Source organism: Sturnira hondurensis, unplaced genomic scaffold (assembly GCF_014824575.4).
Source record: "Sturnira hondurensis isolate 20B ecotype Veracruz unplaced genomic scaffold, ASM1482457v3 Scaffold0019234, whole genome shotgun sequence".
Lineage (NCBI taxonomy): Eukaryota > Metazoa > Chordata > Mammalia > Chiroptera > Phyllostomidae > Sturnira > Sturnira hondurensis.
The window spans coordinates 237,518-265,080 of NW_028091865.1; the positions used below are offsets into that span (position 1 = coordinate 237,518).

General features: G+C 60.7%; 1 protein-coding gene across 1 annotated transcript; it reads left to right on the forward strand.

The window, feature by feature from the left end:
• Positions 1 to 413: 413 nt before the first annotated feature.
• SHOX (SHOX homeobox) lies at positions 414 to 9,690 on the forward strand. The gene is made up of 5 exons (XM_037027718.1): positions 414 to 696; positions 3,804 to 4,012; positions 7,786 to 7,843; positions 7,949 to 8,037; positions 9,445 to 9,690. Exons 1-5 carry the CDS (start codon positions 414 to 416, stop codon positions 9,688 to 9,690), a joined length of 885 nt encoding a protein of 294 aa, XP_036883613.1.
• Positions 9,691 to 27,563: the final 17,873 nt, after the last annotated feature.

Here is a 27,563-nt window from a genome sequence, read left to right on the forward strand (position 1 = left end):
CGGATACCTGTTCGGGGCTCTGGCGCCCGCGCCCGCTCGCGCGCGCGCGCTCTCTCCCTCTCGCTTCAAAAATTCCATCTTCCCCTCTGCACACCGAGGTGCACGGACGCCCAGCAGTGATGAAATGAAAAGAAAGCCAATTGCCGGACTGGAGGTGGGGGAAGAGATAGCGAGCCTGCGTGCGCCCGCCGCCGAGCCGGGAGTCTTAATTGCTGCAGACAGGGCGCGCGGGGGGTTGGGCGGAGGTAGCGGCGTATAAATAGTGAGATCTCAAATTGAAAGGCATAAATAACGGCAGGAGGGACCTACCCTCACACACGCCGACCTCTCCGCGCGCGGAGGCGTGCGGACCGCAGCCCCAGCTCCCAGGCAGCCCCGCCGAGCCCCGCGGACCCCCGCAGCCCCAAGCAGCCATGGAGGAGCTGACAGCTTTTGTATCCAAGTCCTTTGACCAGAAAACCAAGGAGGGCGGCGGCGGCGGCGGCGGCGGCGGCAGCGGCGGGAAGAAGGATTCGATCACGTACAGGGAAGTTTTAGAGAGCGGACTGGCGCGCTCCCGGGAGTTGGGGAGCTCGGAATCGAATCTGCAGGACATTACGGAGGGCAGCGGTCACTGTCCGGTGCATTTGTTTAAGGACCACGTGGACAACGACAAGGACAAACTGAAAGAGTTCGGCACGGGGAGGGCTTCGGAAGGTAAGCTCGCCGGGCTGCGGCTCCGGGCCCCTCCCGGGGGTCGCGTCTGCTCGCCGCCGAGCCTGCTCGCCTGCCCCTCGCTCCAGACGTGCGGAGGCTCCGGACGCCGCGGCTGGGCTCTCAATCGGACCCTAAACTCTGAATTTACAGTCACGGCTCAGACGGAGAGGCCTCGGCAGTCCGTCGTCAGCCTTTTTTTTTTTTCCGTTAAGAGAGAAAGGAGACAGGGCGGGGAGGAGGCAGGCGGGGAAGCCAGGGTGGGCAGGAGCCGCGGTCTCGCCTTCCTGGGCATCGGCGTTGGGCATCGTACGGGGGAACTTTCCCTGGTGGGAGTCGAGCGGAGGGATGTGGCCGAAGACCGAGTTCGGCTGTAGGGCTGCGGGGCGCGCGCCAGCCTGCCCGCGGGTCTTCCTGATGGGCACCCACAAGCGCACAGAGAGGAGGCGCGCACACACCTCACGCCCTCACCGCCTGCTGGCTTCGGGCTGGAAACGGCCGCGTGGAATTACGCGCAGGCCCGGGGTCGGGCGACGGAAGGTGGGCGGTCGCCTTTTCCGCCTCCCGCGCCTCTGCGCGGTTTCCGCTTCGGGGAAACTTTGCCCCCGGAACCTCGAGACTGGATCTTGGTTCCACAGGCCTGTAAATTGAAACCGCCCTTGCGCCTGCAAGGGCGCCCCCCCCCCCCAGGTCTGGATATGGCCTGAAGGCCCCGGGGAGGCTGTGGCCGCACCACGCAGCAGCCCTGCGCCAGGGTGTCAGAGCCCAGGCCGCCTGAGGTGGCCAGACGCGCCCTGGGCCGCCTTGCCCCTTGCTGTGCCAGAAATCTGCGCCGAGGGTCGCCCCGTTGTTGGGTCTCGGGAAAGGCAGGTTTTTTTGGGGGGGAGGGGATTGTGCAGTGAGGAAGGGAAGGTCCCAACTGGGGGCCCTCCGGACACACCGGGCAGCCATCAATCGGAGGCCAGAAGAACTAGCTAGGTTTGTCAAGAAGCACGTTTTGCAAGAGGCACGGATGTTTCTCTCTCTCTCTCTTTATTATTACGAAGAGAGGAAAGAGCGAGGCTTGCCATGTCGATCCCCGGGTCCTGTTTCTCTCACCGCCGTGTTGAGAGAGGTCAGCGGGATCTCCCCCAGACGTGGGGCCCTTCCCCCCAGCCTTCCCCACTGCAGAACCTGCCTTTTCTGCTCTTCCCGACCCTGTACTTTCCGGCCCTGTCGGTGCCCTGGCCTCGAGGCCCCTGTGGACGAGGCCCTGACCTTGTGGAAGCAGAAGGGGGCAAAGGCTTAGCAACCAGCCCTGGAGGGCGGCCCAGGCCGGGCGGCCTTGCCTGGGGAACTGGCCTCACCCCCGGCTCTGTCATTCATACAAAGATAGCTCGCTTTGATGGAGACGCCTGGGCTGGCCGAACAGGAGGGGCTGAGGTTTAATTCCCGGGGTTTCACAGCACGGGCTGCACCAGAGCCTGGGGGTGCTGAGCGGCTCCCCTAGCTCTTCCCAGCGGCCGAGCCCCCTCCTCTGACCAACCCAGAGGAACGAGGGCCTTCGGGCAGACAGCCACACATGTGCCGCTGCGGAGGCCTTTCGTGAAAGTAAGACAGCATGAGTCGAAAAGGACAGGACAGGACAGGACAGACAGGACAGGACAGGACAGACACAGGTGCCCGGTCGCACCTTCCACCACATCTCCCCAGGGCTGGGTGTGCCAGGCTGCGTCCTAGGCTGGCAGCGGTGGGGACCCTCTTGGGCCGCTGAGAACCCCAGAAGGCCTGGGCTGTGAGCGGCCGGGCGGTGTGCCCGCTGGGCTGAGCCGGGGGCCTGTGGGTTGTGCAGGGCCTGCTGCTGGCTTCCAAGGACTTGGGAGGCTGCCTCCCAGCTGAGGTCCATCCCCGAGGGTCACAGTCGAGAGGCATCCGCCGGAAGCATCTGGATGCCTCTGGGGAAGCATTCACGTGGGGAGGAAACAGGGGCATTTGTGTTGGGAAGGCATGCCTTTTCAGGGGTGAAGATGGTTTCCCATGCAAGGTGGGGTTCCGTGTCCAGAAGCCAGGACCCTTGAGGGGAGCCTGTCGGGCAAAGTCAGGGCTTGGCTTCTTGTGTTCAGCTTTGGGGGGCGGCGGGGGAGGAGGTTCCCGTCAGTGGGAGGCCCGAGGGCCGGCATTTCCCCAGAAACTTTCTGCGTTTGCCACTCAGGGGGCCTTGGGCGTATTCCGGCTGCTCAGAGTTGGTGGGACCATAGGGACGTCGTACAGACGCTCCTGAGGTCAGCCTCTTGTCCTGGACACCGAGTGGACATGGGATTAGGGGAAGGAGGTGCCCGGTGCCCCTGCCCAGCCGCCCCGCCACAGGCAGCAAAGGGGAAGGAAAGCCCGGGGCTGGCAGAGGGGCAGCCGCTAGAAAAGGCTGGTTCAACTGCCTAGTGCTCAGATTCCCCACTCCCCACCGCCCAGCAAATACAGACACACTCATAATTTCTGCGAGGAAGAAAGTGTCACTCTTGGAATGAGGCCGACTGGGCTCCCACCTCACCCTGATGCACGTGGCGAGGGAGACCAGGGTGGGGGCTGAGCGCCGGGCTCCCTGGGCTGAAGGGAGTCCCGGGCTCGGAGGTCGCTGCAGCGGAGGGCAGCGGCTGTCCTGGGCCTGGATGGTCCAGCGTGGTCTGGTCTGCGCCCCTCCTGGCAAGGGAGGAGGGTGGGACAGAGAGAGAGAGAGAGAGAGATGCTACATTAATATGTCAGCACACACAAAGTGCAAAACTGAGGGAACGATGAGGAGATTAAGCCAAGAAACAGGGTGAGGCCAGTGCCCGAGTTATTACAAAAACAAAAACAAAAACAAAATCAAAACGCTGTCCTCCTCTGGCGTCGGTGTTATCCACCGTCGTAGACTTTGCATCAGGGCGCGCCTTGGTGGCCCGGGCCCCTTGCACCGCAAGCACACGCTTCGGGTTTGACGAGGTCATCCTGCAAGAGCGTCCACCGCGGGCCCTACTGCCGGGGCGCGGGGCGCAGGGCGCACGGGGAGGCAGGCGGGACCCTGTGGAGGGACCGGGGCGGCCGGGGCGTGCGACCCGGGACCTCAGCGCTGTGCCCCCCGGCCCGCCCCGCAGGCATCTACGAGTGCAAGGAGAAGCGCGAGGACGTCAAGTCCGAGGACGAGGACGGGCAGACGAAGCTGAAGCAGAGGCGCAGCCGCACCAACTTCACGCTGGAGCAACTGAACGAGTTGGAGCGGCTCTTCGACGAGACGCACTACCCCGACGCCTTTATGCGCGAGGAGCTCAGCCAGCGCCTGGGGCTCTCAGAGGCGCGCGTGCAGGTAGGACCCCGAGCCGGGCCCCACTGCCGGCTCCTGGGGCTCACCCGGAGCTCGCCCCCCTGGGCCCGGGCCCCTTTGCTCCTCCAGGATCGCAGGGAGGCTGGGGGGCGGGCTGCAGCCAGGCCTTTGGGAGACGCGCTGGGGCGCGCGGTTCCCACGAAAGGCCCAGCTGGCCCCCACTTCCAGCTTGTCAGGCATTTGGATCCCTCTTTCCCCCTAACTTCCGTCTTTGGGGGGGTGTCCTCTTCCCTTTCTTCTGCAGCTCCCTCTCCCCACTGCGGGGAGCGGGAGAGGTGCCGAGCTGGGGGAGGCTTCTTCCCACACCGGGCATCTTAATGAGCTCGGCCGCTGCCCGCGCGGGGCCGGATTAGCCCCGGCCCAAGGGGCTCGGGGCGCGGCGGAGGAGGGCAGGCGAGTGCGCATGAATTCCTGATGCCCCATCTGGCGAGCCACCGTCTGCGGCGCCCTGGGCCTGCGCAGCACGTGCGCGGAGGGGCGCTTCGCGAGCGACCCTGGGACGCCGGAAACCTGAAGTTACCTGGATTAATTTATGGATGGGGCGGGGGGGGGGGCAAAGATCTTCTTGCTGCAGGCAGCGCGCGCACCTCGGGGGAGATTGGGCCTGGCTCCCCCCCCGCCCCCGCCCTCCCGGGGGTCGTTTCCACAGGGCCGCAGGGAGAAAGGGTCAAGGTCGGGATTCCCGGGCTCTGGGGGCCTATCTTTTAAAAAAACGGAATTCGTGTTGGCAACCCCGGGGGAGCACAGGGCTGTCTCTGCAGGAGCCGTTTTCCTCCTGGCTGTGGCGTCCACACCTTCTCCCACCACTTTCTCCAGATTTTATGTCTGAAACGAAAACACAAACGGGCTGGGAGAGAGCGCGTGTCACCAACCCTGCAAAGTGGAGAGAGTGTGCGCGCGCGGGTGTCTGGAGTTTCCGGAGCCCGTGGATGGTGGGGCCGCGCCCAGAACGGGAGGGCGGCTCGAGAGGGAAACGCAACGCTCCCGGGGGACTTTTCAGGTCTCTTCCCGGTGGCATCGGTTTCTAGAACCTTCTCGCAGAGGTGGCGCCCAGTGGCGGAGCATCTCTGGCGCCCCTTTTCCCAGCTGAGCCCGCCTGGGCCTCTGGCCCCCAAGGGGGGATGGGGGGTTGGGGGTGGGGACGGGCTTCCCCCCCACCCCCACCCCGGCCACCCTTCTCTGGGAAGATGAATTGGGCCGCGCCATAGAAATTAATGAAAAGATTAAACTTTGGCTGCAGGGGACATCAACTTTTATGTCATCTCCCCGTCCCTGCCTGCCCGGGATCGCCAATATCTCCCCGGCCTTGATGTACTGTTTCTATAAAAATAAATTACTTGTAATTGAATTCCGCACTATTTCGTTCAGTAGTCTATTACCGGCTAGCACCTTAGCAGGGCCCACGGAGGGGCGGAAAATCGGCTCTTGGGTGGCCGAAGATCCCGAAAAAGCCCTAAAATAAAGGGGGGGAGGGAGGGGGGAGGACCGAGCGAGTATCGATTCGGGAGGCGCATTAAAATGTAAGGACTGTAAATAATCATAAAAATAAACCCGGCACACAAGCCATCGCCTGGGCCACAGGGAGGAGAACCGCGTGGAAATGGGGAGAAGGGCAGGAAAAGTGGTCGTAAAAATCAATTAGGGAGACCGGGTGGGCCGCCTGGGTGAGTAGGCGCAGGGGGCGGGGTGGGGGCGGGGGAGAGTGAAGCGAAAGGAGGTGAGCCCACCGGGACGGCGTGTTCACCCCGCGCCAGAGCGAGCGGCGTGGCAATCCTTCTCGGCACAGCCCCGTGCCGAGCTGTTGTTAAAGGGTAGAGTTTCAATTTCGTGTGGAAATTTGCTGTAAATAAATTGAGGCTCCTATGAAGCTGGTCCTTATTAACCTTTTATTTTTAGTGTTGTACTGGAAGCTGCCATGACCCAGCTGTCAGGGTATAATCGAAAGTTATGAGCCGGCGGTGAGGAGCAGGCCGTAATTTAATTACAACAAATATCTTTGGGTTTATGGCGCACAGCTAAATTAAATGTCATTATTCACTGTCTGTAATGGAAATCAAAAGGAAATCAGATTACGGCGTTGGTGAGACGAATCAGCGACGGGCCCTTAATGAAGAAATAAGTGTCTAAACCAGTGTACTGAGCTTTGCTTAGCATATTCACGACTAATTGGAATTGATCGCGCATCACCCCAAGACTGATTTATTATCGCTTAACGCAGCCGCTAATTCATCACTTTTATACCTCATAATGTTCCCCCCCCCACCACCTTTCCACCCTTGAAGGGGAAGCGAGCTTAGCTTCCCGTGTTTAAATAGGATTCTGTTTTTGAAAAAAAAAAAAAAAGGCACTTCCAAGGGAGGGGGTGGCCTGGGCTCTGGCGCCTCCGGCTTGTTTTGTTTTGTTGTTTTTTTTTCTCTCGAGGACAAGGGTGCGCCTCCCCGCCCCCCTCCGAGGGCAGGGAGGTGCACTCGGGACCGTGCGGGAGGTGGGGGCGTCCGACGTGGGGGGCGGGAGGAACGCCTTCCACGGGTAGAGCGAACCCGGCAAAGATTGGCATTGCAAGGGCTAGGTCGGGGGTCCTTTTGGAGATTACTTTCCAGCAGAACGCATAAAAGTTGTTTCTGCCTCTCCGAAGCCTGCTGGGAACCTTCTGGAAAGCCAGGTCCGACCTGGCAGGCTCTGCCCTGGCTGGAGAGAGTGATGAGTCTGGGGCAGAAAAGTTCCGGTTTCTTCCTCCACCCTGCCCTCCCCAACCCCGGGGGTTTGCCGAGCTGGCCCTGCCCAGGGTGGATGGGCGGCACGCAGCCACCCGGGCAGAGCGGGCCAGGGGAAATGTTCCTTTGTCCCAAGTCTCCTGCGGGAGGGAGTCAGTGGAGTGGCCGTAGGGTCCGTGAGCCTGGGAGCCAGTGAGAAAGCAAATCCAGTGACTGGGAAGTTTGCGGTGGGGCGGGGGGCGGGGGGGGCTCCAGATTTTCTCAGGGATGCGCAAGGCTGTGAGGCAGAGCCTGACAGGCCTGATGTGAAGGAGAGTGGGGGATGCTTCTGCACCCCGGGTCTGGACATCAGGCCTGGGAGCCCAGCAGGGCTAGCTCAGGGGCCCGGGGCCCTTTACCCCCAAACTGTTGATCAGGTGCCCCAAGAAGTAGGTGTCTGCAGACAGGCCAAGCACCTGCGGAGCAAAGCCTGCGTCTTGGGGGGTCTCTGGGGCTTCACAGATGCCAGTGGTACTACTCCCTAAGAGCAACTCAGACCCTGCCCCGCCTCCCAGGCGCACACACACAGGACGTGGAACTTTCTGGACTCACGGTGTTCTCAGCTCGGCTGGGGAGGGGCCCGGAAGCTGAGCTGTGGGTCCCCCTTTGAGCCCGCTCCCCTCCTTGGCGGCTAAAGTCCCAAAGCGCGCGAGAGATGGGGTTCTCTGGGTTAGGGGTGATGGCGGAGGGGAGACGCCCACACGGAACGATGGGAGGTGGTCCGGCTCCCTGGCCGGCCCGGCACCTGCTCCTTGGCGTTCCACGTTTGCAGGTCCAGCTCCTGACTCACTTCGTGGTTTGGGAGGCGCCCCTGACAGACAAGGGCTTCAGAAACTCCAGCCCCAGATACGGGTTGGGAGTGTCGGGTTGTCCTGTGCCCCATTCCCCACCCCAGCCCCACCTTCCAGCGTTCTGAGGGAGGGGGGTGAGGCTGGGGCATCCTGGGCTCTCCTGGCCTGGCCGGGCTCACTGGGCTGCGTGTGTCTGTCTGCTCCGTCGCAGGTCTGGTTCCAGAACCGGAGAGCCAAGTGCCGCAAACAAGAGAACCAGATGCATAAAGGTAGGCGCTCGGGGGCGCGCGGTGGGAGTGGGGGAGGGCGCAGGCGGAGGCGCGCAGGTACAGGCGGGAGCGGAGTGGGGTTCATGCCTCCGTCTTTCTTCGCAGGCGTTATCCTGGGCACCGCCAGCCACCTGGACGCCTGCAGGGTGGCGCCCTACGTGAACATGGGCGCCCTGCGGATGCCTTTCCAACAGGTAGCCGGGTTTTCCTCCCGCTGAACCGCGCGGCGGCGGGGAGAGGGGCGGCGAGCTCCGCCCCCTCTGCTTCCCCCGCTCCTCCCGCCCCCGCGCGGAAGAAAGGGGGCCGCTTTTACAAGAGAGCATTTATAGACCCGTTGGCACGCATTAAAATCACGCTGTAAAACTCCAAGAGTCACCTTCGGGAAGGGCCAGGTCATAAAGCGAAACAGTGTTACAAAAATCAGAGGGAAAAGAAATCCCACCTACCCTGGAACCACCCACAGGCTCGCCGCCTGCAGAGACGGGGGCCCTGTCGACACCCAAACCCTCGCCTCCTCGAGTGCTCAGGGCCTCTGCTAGAGGGGGCTGCGCCCCTCCCAGGCTGGCCTCGCCCCACCCCTTGGGGTTGGGGGCCTCTGGCCCAGCTCCCAGCACCGCGTGAAGGGGCTAGAGCGCGGGCGTTCTGCGTGGACAGGGGGTAGCCACGGGGTTGAAATACACCCGTGGAGTCCAAGTATCCAAAGGGCCCAGTAAGGGAACGAACGGCGCGGCGAGACGAAGGCAAAGGCAGGGCGCACCTGCGCCCTACCTTGCTTCAGCGCAGTAGCCACGGAGCGCAGGCTAAGGCCCCCGCGTGGGGGTAGGACCGCGCGCTGGTGCGAAGGGAAGCCCTGGGCAGGGCAGAGAGCAGAGCCGTGGCTACCACCACGCACAGGTTTCTATGCGGACCAGCGTTTGCTCGGGGGCCAGAGAGCTGGTGGTCCGGCCGGCCCTGGCTGGTCAGTTAGGATGGGACTGTTCGGGGAGGTGTTGTCACTTGGGCCCCTGGGAGGTGGATGGGGGGGGGGGCCGGCGATCCGTGTTCTCAGATCCAGGTACCAAAGGTGTCAAGGGTATCCAGGGCCAGCCACCTCCTGTCCTCCCAGACAGGGTCAGCCTGATGGACCCAGCCAAAGGAGCGAGAGGACTTGGCCATGCACCTCGGGGATTTGGGGGGCCCCTGGGAAGGGTTGTGGGGGCGGGCGGAGCCCCAGCTGAAGTTCGGACCCTGAGTCTGGAGGCATCCAAGTCAACTGGAAAACTTGGGGCCTGGGGGTGGGGAGGAGGAGGAGGAGGGGGCAGCTTTGGACACCTCAGTGCTGGCAAGGCCTTGGGAGTGGGCGTGCTAAGGGGGCAGGGAATGGGTGGGCACATCTGGGGGTATTCCAGTCACCCTGGCCCCACAGAGTGACCGGAGGGCCGTGCGCACGCCCGCAGCGGAGGGGATGGCCGTCCCGGAATGGGAGGCGAGAGGGGTGGTTTCGCGGGAGAGAAGCGGCCCTTGGGGTGCATCCGGGCGGGGAAGTCACCTCCAGGGCCTAACGGTGCCGATGCCCCTCCACCCACCCCCACCCCCACCCCCACCCCACCCCAACCCCGCAGGTCCAGGCCCAGCTGCAGCTGGAAGGCGTGGCGCACGCACACCCGCACCTGCACCCGCACCTGGCGGCGCACGCACCCTACCTGATGTTCCCGCCCCCGCCCTTCGGGCTGCCCATCGCTTCGCTGGCGGAGTCGGCCTCTGCCGCTGCTGTCGTGGCCGCCGCGGCCAAGAGCAACAGTAAAAACTCCAGCATCGCCGACCTGCGGCTGAAGGCGCGCAAGCACGCCGAGGCCTTGGGTCTCTGACCCGCCGCGCGCCCCCGCTCCCGCCCGGCCCTGCGAGCCCGCGCCCTGCACGTGACCCCTGCGCGCCCCTCGCGGCCACAAGGGCGCACGGACGTCCCCTGAGCGGCGCGGGTGCCGGACAGACCTAGCAGGGCGGCCTCCTCGCCCTGAGTAGCCAGGGGGGGGCCCCTGTCTGGCCTGGGCTGGGGCCCCTCCCCCCCCCCCCGGAACGCATGACCCCGCCAGACCTCCGCAGAAACTGCCAGAGAGAGGGCAGTGGACCTCGAGACCCGGACCCCGTGGAGCTCAGGGCGCGCTCCTCCTCTTTCGTCGGAGTCTCTCTAACCCAGTGCATGCGGCCTCCTCCACACCTTTCCGAGATCCTAGCGTCCATTAAACAGGAGTTTGGGGCTGGTCTCCGCTGAAGACGCCCGTTCTTGGGCTCCAGCCACGGGTGTTCTGGGTCAGGACCTTGCTTTCCTCTGACGAGCTGCAGGACCCGCGTGGATTTGTGTGGACGGCCACATCCCGGGCTTGGGTCTGCTCACCGCCCCCCACCCCCACCGCAAGACAGCAATAACGGCACGCATCTGGTGACCTCGCCAAAGTCGGGGCGGGGAGGAGACCCAAGCTGTGAGCGTCTCCCCAGCTGTGAGCGTGCTGAGGGCCGGCTTTGTGAGCCTGGTCCTCCTGTTCAGGTTGGATGCCCAAGCGCCGGGTGGAAGATTCCTGGTGCCACGGAACAGGCGACTTTATAATTTTCCCAGTCTTTGATCCCGAGTGGACACTCTTTGCCGTTTTTTCTCGAATTCAGACTCCCAGGACTTGCAGAGAGAGAGAGAGAGAGAGCGAGAGAGAGAGAGAGAGAGAGAGAGAGAGAGAGGGGGTGAGGAGGAAGACTGNGGGGGGGGGGGGCAGGGGCGCGGGGTTCCCACGCACACCTCGGAGGCAGCCGGAACTTTAGTGAGATGCAGTTACATGCAGACAAGTGCAATACTGTAAATACGATAGAGTTTAAGAGAAACTGGCCGGGCACTCCTGACCGGCCAGCTTGGGGACTTTGAAGGGCGCCATGCCCCTTGTACGCTGTGGGCCGGGCCAGCTGGGGCCCTCTCCCAAAGCGGCAGGGGTTCCGGGTGCTCTGGACGCGGTGCCAGCGCGGCGCATGGCACGTGCGCAGCAGGACTGGGGGTGCGGATGTGACCGGAGTGGTGGGTGGCTGAGCTGTCTCTGGCACCGGAAGGGGCACAGAGCGGCCCGGTGGGCAGTGAGTTGTAAGGGGACGTGTTGCAGCTTTTCATTCTTCCTCCTCACCCCCCCACCCCACCCCAGCTTCCGATCATCACCAAATAGCAGCTGACGTGGAAGTGACTTTGCACGGTGCTCCCCAAGGGTCCAGGCCCGCTGCCACCGCACCCGAGCACGTGCTGGGTGCGGTGAGCGGGGCGTGAGGCCCTCCGGGGCTTGTCCACCTGGAAGACACGTCTGTGTGTCTGCCTTCAACCTGCACCCCCGCCACCCCCCACCCCGGGGCCAGGCCACCCGGAAACCTCTTCCCGATCTCTCCTCGGTCTTTCCTCGGTCAGCCAGCAGGCCGGCGTGGGCTGCCCGCCGAGGCTTCGCTGTGTCCAAAAGCGGTTTTGTTCTTCCTACGCTTAGCAGGGGCAATTTTCTTTCCTGCCCGCTGATGTGGGTACGTTTCTCCCGGACAAAAAAAAAAAAGAATAATCCTGCCGTGTAAGGAAACACTTTCTGCCTCGGCTCGGAGCGGTGGCGTGGACGCATTTGGGCATCTCGTGTTTGCATCATCTGAAAGTCTTTAGACAAATCAAAAGGCTCCTTCAGTCTGCTTTTTCTTTTTTTCTTGGTTGAAATCTTAGAAAAGCTCTAAGATGACAAAGACAGAGAAGGAAAGCAGAGTCACTGTTTTTCAATCACTTGCAACATTTTTTTTTTCCAGACGTGAATGGCACGGTGCCGTTTTGCTTCTAAGCCGCCGGGACTCCAAGAAGGAGCTCCTCTAGCTCAGCTGGGACTTTTGCTTTCGATGCAAAAAATTAAAAACTAAATAAAAAAAAAATTGCACTTCAAATCCTTTATAAGTAGCTGCATTTATCCTAAAATGTCACCCTCGGCAGAAGTTAGAGGTACATGTCTACCTCTTTTTTTTTTCTTCCCCCAAAACTGCCTTTTTTAAGGCAGTTTTTATGTAGATTATATATAAAGTGTCAGCGGCCCCTCCTGCAGAGAACACTCACCCGGGCGTGAGGCCTGGTTGCGGCACAGGCGGAAGGCCTCGGCCGGAGTTGCCGGGTGTCTGCTGCAGGTGTCTGGTGGCCGAGGGAGCAGGGTGGGCGGCGGTCACACAACGCCGCCTGTTCTGTTTCATGGGACTCGGAAAGCGAGCCGGGGGTGGGTGGGCCCCCCAGCAGAGCAGACCAAGTGTACGGACCGAGGCTTTGCCTCTGTCCCCACGGCGAAGTCCGAGGGACACTGCTGTGCCCCCTCCTGTCTTCCCAGAAACCCCAGAGCAGACGTAGCCACTTCTGCCCCCCCCCCAATTCTCTCCTCTGGGCTTTGCTCTCAGCAGAGTGACGGGGCGGTGGGGGGGGGCTTTGGATGCAGGCAGAGACTGTGTTGTGTGTGGCCTCCGTGGCTCGGGCAGGGCTGTGACCCTGGGGGTGGACGGATGTATTTGGGCTGTTGGTGGTGTTTGGGGCTGCAAAGGAGATTCCTTTCAAGCCCATTGGTGTTGTTTCCAGGTGGCATTTGCCGGGGGGGTGGGGGGCAGGTTGCGTGTCCCCGCTGGGCAAAACCGGCCCCGTGTCTTTGTCAAATTCACCTTCTGTCTGGTGCCTGTCACACACACGGCCACCGACCACCTCTTGCAGGGGCCGGTTTGGGGAAACACTGGGTCGTAAGGTAAACACACTTTAGGAAGCGTGCGGCTGCTGCCTGCTCCCCGGAGCCCTGGGAATCGCTAGGAATTGCAAGGCCGGGCCTCGCGGAGTGGCCGGGGTGCCCTTGGGCCGGTGGGCTTCACGGGGCTTTCCTCACGCTGGCCCGCCTTCCGCCACGGACTTTTTTTTATGTCCTCAGCCACCAACCTCTGTGTCCGTACAGGCTGGGGGCATCCCAGTGTTTAAATAGGAAGCAACCCATGGCCCCCCCTCCCCGTCCCACAGGCCCCCTGTCTGAGCTCACGTTCATCCTACCCGCCCGCTAACGTGTCAGGAACACCCCAGGGCAGGCCCAGCCCTCTCTGCTCCCACCGTGGGTGGACACCGTGACCCCCACCCCCGGAACGAGGGACCCGACGCCTCTCCCTCCGTTGTTTCGCCGGGACACCCGGTGACGGGAAGCTGACTCTGACGACAAACATTCTTGAGGCACTTTCTTCTTTTGTCCGACGAATGTGGAGCCTGGGGCCGGAGAAGGCTTCTCGGTGGACAAGTTCGACATTTGAAAAAAAACAAAAAACAGAAACAGAAACGAAAACCGGTGCCTAATTTATTAGACATTAGCTTAGGGTGATGCTGGTTTTTTTTTTGTTTTCCTTCAATATACGTGATGCGATTTATAAATGTTTTATGGAAATTGGATATTTAACGAGAAACCAGTCGGAGAGTGTACAGAATATGCAGTTTCAGAGCATATGGAACGCACTATTTATTGAAAAAGCGATAGTTTCGTAAACCCAGCCCCGCGGTGAGTCCCATCCCGGACGGGCCTGCCTCCCAGCTTCCTCATCGCGGATGGATGTGGGTGCGTTATTTATTATGATGTTTTCGGTTGAAAGTTCATAAATATGTGCTATTTTAATTATGTTGAGTGTAAATTTGACACTGTCTTGCATTTATTTTTGTATTTCTTAAGCCTGTTGCTTTTCCTCCCCCCGCCCCGGCCCGATTTACGAGGAGCCAGTTTGATTTACGGCTCAGCCGGCACTTGGGTCGTGCAGACGAGGCGTGTCTGCACCCACAGACGTGTTCAGGGATCGCTCAAACAAACAGGAATAACACCTCCTTCCCCAAACCCGCGGTCTTAAAATCCCCATCCGTCTGCCATTGTGGGGAAGGCTCGCCGAAGGTGTGGGCCACGCCAGCCGGGCCCCTCCGCGCCGCGCCCTGCCCTTCGGTGCCACTTACAAAGTGTATTTTGTCAGGCCGTATCGTATGAATGTACACCTTGTAAAACGCAGATATAAATAAACTTATAAATATTTGTATTCGAGTGTAAAAAAGAAGAAAAAGTTCTGGCCTTTCGGCCGAGGAGAGCACATTGGAAGAAGCAGGATTTCGCCTCAGAGGGAGGAAAAGTGCGGCGTGCGCATTTCCAGTGGGCGCCTGGGGTCCCCTCCTGGGTGGGGGACGGCGGTCAGGGGCCTGTGACTTGTCCCAGGCGTGTCTCCTTGGAGGGAGCTCTCCGTGTGTGCATCTTGCTCCTCTGGGTCCACATTCCCCCGAAAGGTGGGGACGGGAGGACAGATTGACATTTGCAATCAAGTCAGAGTTTGGGGAGCCCTGGTGAGAAGAAGCCCAAACGCTTGGGTTTCAGGTTTTTAACTTTTCCTTCATTTCACTTTCTCTTTCTTTGTTATTTTGGGACGTATGACTTCTCCACAACGGCGCTGCAATAATGCTTGAGTCATTTTGAAAAAAAAAAAAAAGAATAAATGGAAAAAAAAATCAAGTTTTAAAAACGAGAATGTTTCTGGCATGTGCTTTGTATCTCTTTATGGGAAGGGAAGTTAATGAGTTGATTTAGCCGGGCTCACGGCTTCCCGGCCGCGATCAAAACCACATGTGGGCGGATAAGGGCAGGGGCCCGGGACGTGCGGAGCCCCCCCGCAAGGGCCGCTGTCCCTGTGGTGGGGGGCCGGGGGGGGCCTCTTCCTTCGGGAGGGTGGCCGGGGGCAGGTGGTGTTTCCTCCGATGCCCCGTGTGCTGGGCACAGGATGCCGCTGTCCTTCGACCTGGGCCAGGTTCCAGGGCGGTAGTCTGCTTCTGAGGGTCCGACCTGAGGGCCTTCTCCCCTCCCGAGTCCTGGCCACAGGTCGGGTCCCCTCATCCAGCCGGGCAGTGTCTCACGGGGCGGCACAAACAGGTATTTGTCCGGTGGACGATGAGGGACGCTGAATAAAGAGAACGTCCGTGGTTCCTGAGCGGCCCCAGAAGCAGCCTCGGAGGCGGGGGGGGGGGCAGGTGGCTGTCACAGGCCTGTCACCCCTGACCTTCGAGAGCGCTGTCGTTCCGGGGCAAATGCAGACCTCTCGGGTACTGGGGGACTCCCTTTGTGGCCGCTGCGAACCTGGAACCGGGGAAGCTACGGAATGGTTAAAGTAACCCCGTGTGTTGCTACTGTTCCCCAGGTCGGTTCAAACTCTTGTTGCCGCCTGCCTGTCCCTTGTCTTGCTGCAGAGTTTCGTTGCACTACAGTTTCTTTTCTTCTTCTTCTTTTTTTTTTTGGGCGGGGGGTCTTTCGAAATGACTCTAACTCACGCACGCCTTTGGGAAGAACAGAGCCGGGTTTACAGGTAACAGCCTCTCTCGGCCGGTTCTCAGATCCCACCCTTGAACGCAGAAGCCTCCCCGCCGGCTGCCTGCAGACGTGGTCGTGCCTTCCCATTTCTAAGGCCTCTGCCGGGGTGTCTGCCTTTCGCGTCCAGTCATGGGATTCCTAGGGACGGAAGGGGAGAGGCAGACAAAGCGAAACCGCAGGCCGGCCCCGGTCCGAGCTGGGCTCTGCACGCGGGGACAACCTGCAGAGCCGAGGCTGCCCAGCCGGCGGGCGGGCGGGCGGTCCTTACAGACACGGGACTCGATGTCAGCCTTGCAAGTATTTCTAGGTTCGTGAAGAGACAGCCGAGGAGACTCACGTCGGCCCACCGCGGAGCCGAAGCCGTGCTCTTGGTTTCCGAGGGTGCACATTCTACAACAGTGACTGGTTTCTTCCCCGTACGCATCAGATTCCCAGAGGAAAGACAGGCAGCGAGGGCACGCTGCTGCCTGTTACGGCTTTGCACATCAACGCACAGGGTTTTTATTTTTATTTTTTTCAGTGGATGCAGATGCTGAGGCTTTGCTTGTTGGTGTCTTTGTGGAAGACATTTACCTCCAACCGGGAAGAATGAGCTTAACACTGTAAAGTGTGCCAAGTTCACCTAGCTGCCCTGGAATTTGGGGATACAACCCACGGTCCGTGTGCAGCGTCGGTGGGAGGGAATGCACACCCTCACTGTACCCACTCCTCCAAACGATCGCTCGGGCATAACCACCTTTTCTCTGAAATGTGAATGCTCCCCTGGGCACAGGAGAAAGAGCCGGGTCTGAGTGATCCGTCTCAATTTGCCCTAGAAAAATGAAAACTTCCCCTCAAGTCTTCCTGTAAGATGTGAACGCCCACAACTAAATCTGTCCCTGTTTCAGTCGCCCCGACATGCTCGCCGGATTTCCCCCCAAATGCCCCACAACACGGGGTGGAGAACGGGGACCAGGATAGGAGTGAGCAGTTCAGTTACATTCAGGGTGACCGTGGGCAGTGAGCAGCCCTGTTAGGGTAGGTCATGCGCCTCCCCTCTGGGGGGTGGAAGCAAGCTCCTGATTCCCGCTGAGTTGCACGAGTCCTTGTATTCTGGACTGCCTTTATGGCCTGCGGGCATGAAGCCTGCAGACAGCACGGAGTCTGACGAGTGTCCCCCGGCTTTAGGGGTCCAGGGCACATCCCCAAAAGCAGAACAGATCTTGTTCTGGGGGCCCGGGCTGAGCAGAGAGTTCACGCCCAGCAAGACGAGGGAGGGGGGGCACGGACCCCTAACCTAGGCGCCGCTTCCCCCACGAAACAGCGAGTTTTCCCCAAACAGGCGAGTTGAAAACATGGGTCCAGATGGGGGGCTTGTTTCGTCCCGACCGCTCTCCAGGGCGTAAGTGGCGCCCACAGATCTTCCAGGCAGGCACACCACACATGCCTCCCTGCCCCGGCGGGTGGGCCACCGCCTCCCCGGAAACAGAAGAGCCCCGGACAGAAAGCGGGGTGAACGGCTGTTGGAGAAAGCGGAGCGTAGTGCTCACTCACTCACACACACGCGGGGTGAACATTGAACCCCCTACCCCTTCCGCGGTGCCGGCAGGCCGTTTAATGGGGTAGAACCGCACACTTTGGCTGATTTATTTCACTAGGGAAGCGGGTGCACGGAAATTCCTGCGGACGGCCGTGCAGGGACGGGCCGCGCCAATTACCCCGCGCGTTTCCGCCTGCCCAGGTGGTCTCCTCAGCAGGTATGGGAGCGGGACCCCGAGCGCGGGGGGCCGGGACCACACGTACCGATGAAAGTGTCTGAAGCCAATAAAAACGAGCCGGCCCGGCGTGTTCAGGGCGGTGGGCAATTCTAGGGAGAGTGTCCCCGAAGCGAACAGTTAGTGGGCACACAGGGGGCTTTGTGGCAGCCGTGTCCGCGTGGAGCTCCCCTCTCCTTCTTTGCGTGTCGTGGCTGCAATGACATAGTTCCAGCGTGGGTGCGCCTGTCTGGCCCAAGTCTGAGCCGCCGGCCTGGATTCCACGCGGAGCGTTAGGGCCACCTTCCCCCTCCACGTGTCTCTCCCGCCCCCCCGCCCGCCGTGGGGGGAACAAACGGCAGAAATGTGTTTTCCGTCCCTGGGACCCCCACGCCCCCACCTCCCGGGCCCACGACCTCCCGGGCGCCGCTGGATTTTCGTCACTTCTCCCCCGCCCAGCGTCGGAAATGAATGGAATTTTCCTCGCACAACCAGGCATTCCAAAGCCCCTGAGCAGACGCGCGGTGGGCCGGGCCGGGCCAAGGTTTTCCCCGTGTGGCGGCAAATATTGGATTGTTTGGTTCGCCTCCTAGGGAAGNCGGAGCGTTAAGGCCACCTTCCCCCTCCACGTGTCTCTCCCGCCCCCCCGCCCGCCGTGGGGGGAACAAACGGCAGAAATGTGTTTTGCGTCCCTGGGACCCCCACGCCCCCACCTCCCGGGCCCACGACCTCCCGGGCGCCACTGGATTTTCGTCACTTCTCCCCCGCCCAGCGTCGGAAATGAATGGAATTTTCCTCGCACAACCAGGCATTCCAAAGCCCCTGAGCAGACGCGCGGTGGGCCGGGCCGGGCCAAGGTTTTCCCCGTGTGGCGGCAAATATTGGATTGTTTGGTTCGCCTCCTAGGGAAGCCAGGAGTGTAGTCTCCACCCTGCCCAGGGGTGAGTGGCTCTGAGATTGTGGCACCTGGGGAGAATGGTCCCTCGGTGAGAGAGGAAGCACTGCATGGCTTTGGCTGCCGGGGGTGCCGCAGCCTGTGTGGACCCCGTGGGACCCCACCCCCGCCACTTCCGCGTGAGGTCTCAGGCTGCACCCGTAATTTTCGGCAGCTTCTCCGGGCTGCTTTCTTTCGGCCGCAGCCAATAGCGAGCTCGGTCAGCACCGGGGCTGCTGAGGGACTGTGCGGCAGCGAGGGTTCCGGGAACTGCCCAGGAGCACCGTCTGGCTGGGGGCGCTGGACAAGCAGCCCCGTGGAGAGCTGTGGCTGAAGTCTTGTGGCGCCGTTGGGAGAAGACAGTTTTCGCCGCACCAGAGACGGCGGGGCGGGCGATCCCAGTCTCCCTGTGCGTGCCCTCGACGGCGTGCCACTTACCTTCTCTCCCTCTGCAGATGGCCGGACACCGACTTGGGAGAGACGCGGGTGGGGGGCGTGCAGTTGAAGTGAGCAGAGCTCAGGGGCAGCGTGCGGGTTTCCCTGGACACAACAAATTGTCCAGACGTCGGGGCCGGGCCATCGCAGACGTTCGCTCTCTGTCTGTCCTGGAGACCACACGTCTGAGGTCCAGGAGTCCCAGGGCCATGCTCCCTCCACAGGCTCCAGGGAGAGGTCTTCCTGCCTCTTCCAGCTCTGGGGGCTCCTGATGTCCCCGGGCTGGTGGCTGTGTCCCTCCCGTCTCTGCCTCTGTCTCCACGTGGCTTCTGCTCTGGTCTGCGTCTCCTCTCCTGTCTCTTTTCAGGACACTGTCATTGGACACAGGGCCACGCTGACCCAGGACGACTTCCTCTCAGATCCTTCCCTCACCCCACCTGCAAGCGCCCTGTGTCCACACAAGGTCGCGTTCCCGGGTACGAGGCTCAGGACCCGGAGACCCCTGAGGACTGCTGTTCAGGCTTCAGAGCGATCCTGTTTCTTGGGGTACCCCCGCACCGGACCCCTGTTGTTCTGATGCTGCTTCCCCAAGATTGGGGTGCCCCCCCGGGGCTGCTTCCTTCTGAGTTGAGATGACTTTCAGGGATGCTGAGTGGTGGGGGGGCAGAGGGGAGGGCAGGCCGGAAACAAGCCACGTATTCCTGATTCCTACCTCCTGCAGGAGGCTCAGAGGTCGGCCTCATGGACAAGGCGTGGAGTGAAGGGAAAATTCGGCGGCCTAACCTTCACCAGGAACCCCGCTGAGAGTCCATTTCTGCCCTGAAGACATTTCAGAAAAAGCCCCCGAAATCCGACCCGCGCCCCAGAGGCACACATCTCCGCGGAGACCATTTTTAAAGCACAGAGTTACATTCCTCTCTCTTGGGGGCAGCGGGGGTTGCTAAGGACAGATTCCAAATGCGCCACCAGGACCCGTTGCGGGTGGGGGGTGGGGTGGGAAAGACACAGGTCAGATGTTCGGTTCCAGCGTCTAATCGGATCCGAGGGGCTCTCGGCCGCTGACGGACTGGGCTGAGCCCCCCCAGGAGGCCCTCTGCTTCCGAGTTCTCCTGACACGCTGCTGGGAAAGTGGGCCCGCCTGGGTGGCGTTGCAGCCCGTCTGTCCTCACAGGGGTGGACACCGCCCCCGTGCGCCGGGCGGCTCCTGTTTCGGTGGCGGATGGGGAAACGTGAGAGGCGCGCTCTGCGACATTTGAGCGCTTTCGGAGTGCTGGGTGCTGATGGGTGAAGACAGCCCCATCCATCCCACCGTGTGGCCGGGTGCACGGGGCGTGTTCCCAGACTTTCCTTTAAAAATTGGTTTAGCTCTGGCTGGTGTAGCTCCGTGGATCGAGCGCAGGCCTGCGAAGCAAAGGATCGCGGTTCCATTCCCAGGCAGGGCCCATGCCTGGGTTGCAGGCCAGTTCCCGGTGGGGGACCCATGGGAAGCAACCACACATTGATATTTCTCTCCCTCTCTCCCCTTCTCTCTGAAAATAAATAAATAAATAAAATATTAAAAAAATAAAAAATGGGTTTAAAAATTGCAGTTGAGAGGCCGTGTCATGCTGGGTGAGTTCCGGGGGTACCGCCTAGTGGCCTGAGAGTCGTGTTCGCTTAGAGGGCTCCCCAATAGTTCCAGCACCCGACTGGCATCACACAGAGTGGTTATGTTCTCCTTCGCTCTGTTCCCTGTGCTGTGCTTTATAGCCTTGTGACCAGTTTTTATGCTTTTATTTTTTCCTGAACTCACTGAGGTGACTTGGTTAGTAAAATTATGCAGGGCTCGGGTGTGGGAACCTGTGTCATCTGCTCCCTGTATTGTGTGCTCACCGCCTCAAGTCCCGTCCTCTTCCACCAACATTTACCTCCCTTCCCCCTCCTCTGCCCTCCCCCGCCCCGTCCCTCTGGTCATCCTCACGCCGTTATCCGTGCTCCTGAGCTTTCTTTTCTTTTGTTCATAGCCGCGTAGTATTCCACCATGGGAATGAACCACCGCCGAGAATAACACTGCAAACACCGTGAATAACACTGTGAATAACACTGCCGTGAATGGCGGGGGGCAGATATTCTTTCTAATTACTATGCCAGGTTTCTTTCGACGCCTTCTCACCAGTGGGCGCCGGGCTCTCCTGGGGACTCTGCTGCCTTCCCTACCTGCCGGTCCCTCCACCCCGTTCCTTCCCCCAGCCTCCCCAACTCCCGTCCCCTCCGGCACCCATCAGCCTGTTCTCGGTCTCTGTGAGTCTCTTTCTGCTCTGAGTGTTTGCTTCTATCGTTCTGCAGACTCCACACATGGGTGAAACGATGTACAGTTTGTCTTTCTCTGTCTGACTCAGTTCTCACGGCCCGATACCCAGTGGCCCAGTTCCCAGGTCCATCCCCACTGCTTCTGCACTTGGGGAGATTTCGTTGTTTTGATGGACGTAGTCCAAGTGGCCATCGATGGACAAGCAGATAAACAAGCTCTTATACCCGCAGACGATGCCGTATTCCTCAGCCACAACAACATTTTTGGAAACGTCCTCGAGTTCATTTTTGGTCTCTTCATGACACCATCACTCCCAGAGCCTCACATTCATCTTTGGAAAGTGCACAAAGCCATGGTTTTTGGTACATTCACGCCTTGGGGCAGCCATCGGCACCGTGAAATTCCAGAATAACTTTGTCAGTCTGAAGAGAAACCGGTACCCATGAAGCTGCCCCTCCGAAAGCCACATGCCAATAATGCACTGTCCACAAAACATGGAAAACAGATTTTCTTATTCTGGAAATTTAATATAAATGGAATTGTACAGCATTAGGCCCGTTTGGGCTTTTGTTTCATGTCATGTATGTTTTTAAGCTCCCTGAGTGTCCTAGCAGGTTTCCCCCCCCCAAAATGCCACACCTTTTCAGGGCTGCGTAATATTCCACCACGTGGCCGGACTGCCACCTGTGGTTTGGCAAACCACAGCCCACGGACATTCCTGTACGGTTCACACTTTTTGGTCACGCTGAATAAGGCACCTATGCACCAGTGCTTGCCTGGACGCACACTGTCCATTTGGGGGGGCCGGCCATTGGGAGTGGAATTGCTGGGCGCTCTGTGAGCTGTATCCTGGACACTTTGAGGAAGAACCAGATTGGCTTTGAACGTGGCTGCACCAGGTCACAAGGACGCAAGCCCCCGTGGGGGGCGTCCGGGGCCCCACAACACTTGCAGCCTTCCAAGGCTCCTGCTGTCAGCCACCTTGTCTGTCCCGTGCCCCCTAATGGTGGGAAGCGGTATCTCCCCGGGGTTTTGGCTCTCTTCTTTCCTCCGCTTCTTTCTCTCACAGACACAGACGATTTAGGTCGCGGCTGCCTGAAGTCACGTTTGTTGTACTGGTGTTTCAACCCACCTGGAGTTTCTAACCTGGAACTATTGAAAAATCAGTAACACACGCTGTAAGAGAAGGGGAAGTCAGATGGCGCTCGACGGGGTTTCTGCGCGAATGTTCTGCGCATTCAAGAGACTATAAAGGCGGCCGCGGACCTGGTGAGGGTTCTGGGGGCTGAATCACCGACGCCCACCGTTTGCTGAATCGGTGCTCAGGCGCTGCTCTCGCACGAGGCCTGGGTGGCCTGGTGTTGAAGATCAGGCGTCCCCATACGGTGCGTTGTTTCCCCGAGGGACCGGAGACGTGTATGTGGCCAGGGGACAGCCTGCTGCTGCCGTGAGGGTGGCTAGGGATGGGGGGAAATGGAGGAGTTGGGGAGGCGAGAGCAGAGGGCGGGGGGCAGAGAGACTGGAGAGAGACACCCATGGAGAGAGGGGAGAGAAAGGAAGAGTGAGGGAGAAGCAGGAGGAAGAGGGGGAGAAGGAGAAGAAGAGGAGGAGGAGGAGAGAACAAATACATGAACAACTCTGATGGAAAAATAACAACCCCACTGTCCCCTCTCTAGAGAACCATCTGTTTCAATATTTCTCTGCTTTTTTTTGGGGGGGGCAGTCAGGCTTTGAACATAACTTTCCACAGTTAGAATAATACTCGGTGGAATTTCACACATTTCCGAAACTGCGCCTCACCGCGAGGCAGGGCCCGCTCATTTATATTAAGGGCTCAGCCCGCCAGGTGGGCACAATGGCTCGTGAGAGCCAAGGTCCACATGAGACCTTGAGCAAGCGATGTCCAACCTTTGGCCAGATTGTGCGGGAGGAGCGAGAGCTAAATGGTGCGGCCGGAATGCGGGGTCCAGGGCCTGACCCTTGGAACCCGGGAACGGGACCTCGTCTGGAAGTACGGCTTTTGTAGGTGGGATGAGGGAAGCATCGGAGAGGAGGTCGTCCTGGGCCAGCGTGGCCCTGCGTTCAGTGACAGTGTCCTGAGAAGTCACAGAAGGGGAGACGCAGACCCAGAGGGGAAGCCACATGGAGACGGAGGCAGAGACGGGAGGGACGCGGCCACCAGCCCAGGGACGCCTGGAGCCCCGCTGAAGCCCGCGGAGGGAGCGCAGCTCTGGGACACCCGGACGACCCCAGACGCCCAGGGTTTTCTGGGACCCTCCCTAAATAAAGCCCTGGCTGTACAACTTTGTTCCGGGAGATACTGCTGGGGAGGCAGCTAGGATGATACACGGATATTTTACCAGGCGATGGCCCACGTCCAGCAGGTATGGAGGCCTCAGGGGTGCCAAGCTGTTCTCCCTCCCGTGCCCACCTCCCCCACACCGTGGCCGTGCCAGGAGGCAGCCGATGCCCCTGGCCCTGGCCGAGAGACTCCAAGCCCACGGAAACCTCAGAGGAAGTCGTCAGAGGAGAATTGACGAGCCCTCTGGTGACCCTTCTGCGGGCGCGGCGCCGGCGTCCCCTGTACCCGCTGCAAAGGCACATTTGGGAGGCCCCGTCTTCCAAAGCCACTCCGCCTTTCGGGGCCGCGGCCGGGGGTGAGCGTGAGTGGCCGTGGGCCTGGATTGCACGCCCACTCTGTGTCGGTCGGTCACCCTGCGTTGGGAGTCTCAGCGGGTGAAACTGGGCGTGGCTGAGATGGCTGTGCGCTGCCCGCTATTCCCTGTGACACTACAAAGAGCAGTGAGCGCCTGGTAAGAACGGTGAGTTCGTGTGCGCGGGTCACACGCCCCTCTCAGGGGCCGAGCGGGAGCCTGCGTCTGCGCTCTAAGTTGACACGGACATCGTGCACACGAAGAGGTCAAGGTGGATCTCAGTGCGATGCGGGGCTGTGTGCCGGCACGGCTTCTCCCTGGGAAGCCTTCGCTGGTTGTTTCGGCCCCTCTATTCCCACGAGGCCCCGGGTGAAATGCACCGGGGCGTGGGTTCGGCGTTCGCTGCAATGGGAAAATGGGGAGTCCGCACCTGGATTCGCAGGGGCACGAACCGGTGTGATAACACGTCGCTACGAACGCAGAGGCAGCCTCTTCCTGCTGGCCTGGGAGTGAACGGTGTCCCTGCCCTGTCTCTCCGCGTCTCAGCAAAGCGGTTGGGGACTCAGTGTCCTTCCGGGTGGGTCAGGAGGGGTTTTCTTGGCAGAGCCTGGTGCTGGGCTGGCTTCTGGGGACATCGGTCTGCCAGTGCAGCGTGATACGGAGACTTGTCCTTAGTCATCAGACACGTGTATGTCACTCGGCTTCCCCATTGGCTCCATCCTGCAAAGCTACAGTGTGTCATTTCAACTGGGAGGTGCACGTATGTGTGTGTGTGTGTGTGTGTGTGTGTGCCGGTCTCACCCCCCAGGGTCTCCTAGAACTGTCTCTTCATAACCACACACGCCTCCCCTTGGTGTCCCTGCCCATCCCCACCCTCGGGAGCTCGGGGTCTGTCCCCGCGGATCGGCTGCAGCTGGGCCCAGAGGAGGCAGGGTGGATGGTCCACCTTCCGTTCCGGCCACACTCCCCCTCCTGAGTCGAGGCCCGTGTCTGTGTGTCTGGCAGTTTCTCGTCTGCCCCGTGAAGGGGAGAAAGGGTCTGCCTCAGGGTCTCCATGCTGGCTGGCCCCAGCAGCAGAGGTGCCCGGGGAAGACCCGGCCTCCGGACCCCCCCAAAGGGAAGTCTCTGAATGAGGCCCCTGGGACTCGAGTGCAGGGAGGGGGAGAGGGCCGGTGGAAGGCTGGATCCCTCGGGCAACCCCCAGAGACAGCTGGGCGCCCAGCGCGGCACGGGGGCAGCATCCCCTTCACCTGAAGGGTGGGTCACACAGGGTGACGGGTCCTTCATTCGACAGACATTTGCAGAGCACCCACGCGGCACCTGGCCCCCTTGGGACTTCCAGGTGACAGGGTTGGGACCAGAACCACAGGAATCCATAACGGAGGCCGAACCTCACGGGCAATGCAGGAAATCAGAAGGGACTGGCCACGGGGCAGGACAGGCCCAGCCTCTCCAAAGCCCGAAAGATCCTGATTGCGAAGGGGACTTCTGGGGGTCTGGGATCGAGATGCTTGAGAGTGCAAGGGATGGCATTTTGGAGGAAGGAACCCGAGGCTGGTGCCGAACCCGGGCTTGGCTCCCCGCAGACGCAGCGCAAAAGGCGGTGGACAGAGGGAGGTGGCGCCGGGGCCCCAGGGATCCCGCCGCCCTCACTTCAAAGGGGGCTCCTTCTCTGCCCCCGTCTTCCTGCCTCGCGATTGCGGAGCGAACCTGAGAGCGAGGCCGATATTACAAACGCAGACCTTAATGCCAGGCAAAACACACCGCCCTCCTGGCTTCGGAGTGGAGAAAATAACTCAGACGCATCAGCATGCTTTTCTAATAAAAATTCATTAAATATTGGTTATAAGGGATGAAGCGGGGGGGAGGGAAGGAAAGCTCTCAATTAGGGCAGTTTCTTTGAAGTTTCTGCTCTAAATACAAAGCAAGTCTGAGGTTTCTCCTCCGCCCTAAGAAAGCACCGTGGGGTCCCCTTGTTAGATGCAGGTAATGAGGCACACCGTGCGTGCTGGAGAGCCGTCCCCAGGTTGGCTTTGCCTCGGTTTCCCCCCTCGGTGGTGCCCGTGGCAATGAAAGGAAATGGACCCGTTCCCCGTCGCCGCACGCCCCCCATTTCCGAGTCGCAAGGCACCTCTTTAGGCTTCAGAACAAGAATGGTTTTGAGTAACCAGAGAGGGCCCGAGGGAAGATCAAAGTGCGGGGCGTGGTTTACGGGGATCTGCACAGACTGCGCCGGGGACACGTAAATCTTCAGGGGGCTCCCTGTCCCGCTTCCACAGCCTGGGGCCTCAACAAAGGGGGTGCCGGGGGGGGGGTGACCAGAATGCCCTGGATGTGGAGGGGTTCTCGATTCAGCAGCAGGTAGCTGCCGTAGACGGTTTCCCAATCATGCAGCTTGGGGACACTCGCGGTCAGGTCTCCTTCCCAATCCCATCACTGTGCACTCGCCGGCCTCCTGCGCAAAACACCCCGAAAAACAGCGTCCTGCAGGGAAGCCGCGCCCAGCCTCCGGCGGGAAAGGCCGGAGGTGAGTTGGCGCCAGGACGCTTGGGGACTACATTTCCACTAAGCTCAGGGGTCACGGTTTAGCGGCTCTCGGCGGGACACTGGTGGCGGCCACAGATGTCGATGGGCTTCCCAGGAGTGGGCTGGGCTTTGGATGGGGGGTTCCCCCTGGGCTCTGAGAACCATCGTGCTGGCAGGGGTGACGGTCCCCAAAGGGACAGGCAGAGTGAGAGGTGCAGGCGGCATGAGGCTGAGGACCAGGGTGGTGGCCGGGGGCACAAAGCCCTCTGGGGCTCCGTTCTGACGCCTGCAACGTCTGTGACTTGCACGTTGCCCTCTTCTTGAAGGGGCACTTTGTCTTTCTGCCGCCTCTGAGGCCCGTCCTGGCGAGCGGGGCCCACCTCGGCGGGATGCGCTGCATCGGCAGACGCAGCGAGACGATCAGATTCGTGCGCCCTGTGCGGGGTGGGGAGACGCGCGCTCTGCTTCTTCCGCGCATGGACCGCCGGCCCGCAGAGCCATAAACCTGGCGTCCGGCTGCAGACCCGGCCGACAGGCATGGTGAACACTCCGTGCGCCTGGTTGGAGCAGCCCTCTGGTGCGGCGGCCCTCGCGGGGGGGAAAATAGACAGCTGTCAGGCTGCATTAGGCGGCCGGCGGTTTCGCTGCCCAGCTTTCGGGCGCGGCAATTACTGCCTCACAGGCCCGTGATTGTTTGCGGGTAATATTTCCTGCTTCCTGTCGGGGGGGCCCGCGTGTGAGAGCAGGGGAGGACGGGGGGCCCTGGCTTCTGAGGCTCTGCGAACACAGCTTTGTGCACGCTCTGCAAAGTAAGAGGTGCCAGCCGCCCCGGAAACCCCAACTTCAGAAGGGTTCTCGGAACCTTGCAGACACACACATCCTGGGGACGCCCGCTGCTTCGGACAGGGTCTGAAGCCACATAATGTTTGTTCGGGAAGTCGCCTCGACCCCTTTGCGGGACTAAGTGGGGTCTGAGCGTGGGCGCGCAAGCCCAGGGAGCGAGGCTCACAGATGAGGCCTGTAGGTCCGGCCGGGGCACCTTTGCTTCTTATCAGAGTAAAGGTCACAGCGGTGGGCTCAGGCTGTGGGGACAAAGCGCTGTGAGCTGGGCACTCACCCAGCAGGCACAGGCCTGGGGCCTGGAAGTCCAGGGGTCACTTCTGCGTCTGGCGACAACCCCCTTCCGGTGTGGACGTGGTGTCTTCTCGCCGTGACGTTCTCTGGTGCTATGGGTCAGGGTCGCCCTGGGGGCTCTTTGTGTGGGAGGACCCTGGTCCCATGTTTGGGGATGGCCCTTCCTGACCTCATTCCCTCCGAAACGCCCCTTCCTCGTGCCGTCCCGTGGCGGTCACAATTCAGCCCATGAATTTGGGGACACACGCATTCAGACCCTGGCTGCCGACCTTTATTCATAACCACGTCTGTGGGAGGTGGGAAGTCTATGAAATTTGGGGGCTCGGGGCAAAGGGAGAGGGAGGGTCCCTCATGGGAGAGCTTGCAAGATTCCCAGTGTTAGTAACTGTCCACAAGGAACCAGCATGGGGTCCTGGTAGGAAATGTCACGAGGCACAGTGTGGGCCACGCAGCTGGTCCCGGAGCGGAGGTGCGAGGTCTCCATCAGTTGTGTGTCATTCACGTTTGTGCTCACACCCCGAGAAGCCTTCCGTGTTTGGGCATTGGGGATACGACAGCCAGAGAGAGACAGAAAGAGAGAGAGAGAGAGAGACAGCTGGAGGGAGAGAAACCAAAGGACCCAGAGAGACGGGCGGGCAGACAGACAG

What these genes read in the sequence shown, in the direction of transcription:
- SHOX (XM_037027718.1), top strand. Translation starts at nt 414, where the DNA reads ATGGAGGAGCTGACAGCTTTTGTATCCAAGTCCTTTGACCAGAAAACC. An exon ending in CACGGGGAGGGCTTCGGAAG is followed by an intron (nt 697 to 3,803) that starts GTAAGCTCGCCG and finishes CCCGCCCCGCAG; the next exon opens with GCATCTACGAGTGCAAGGAG. An exon ending in TCTCAGAGGCGCGCGTGCAG is followed by an intron (nt 4,013 to 7,785) that starts GTAGGACCCCGA and finishes GCTCCGTCGCAG; the next exon opens with GTCTGGTTCCAGAACCGGAG.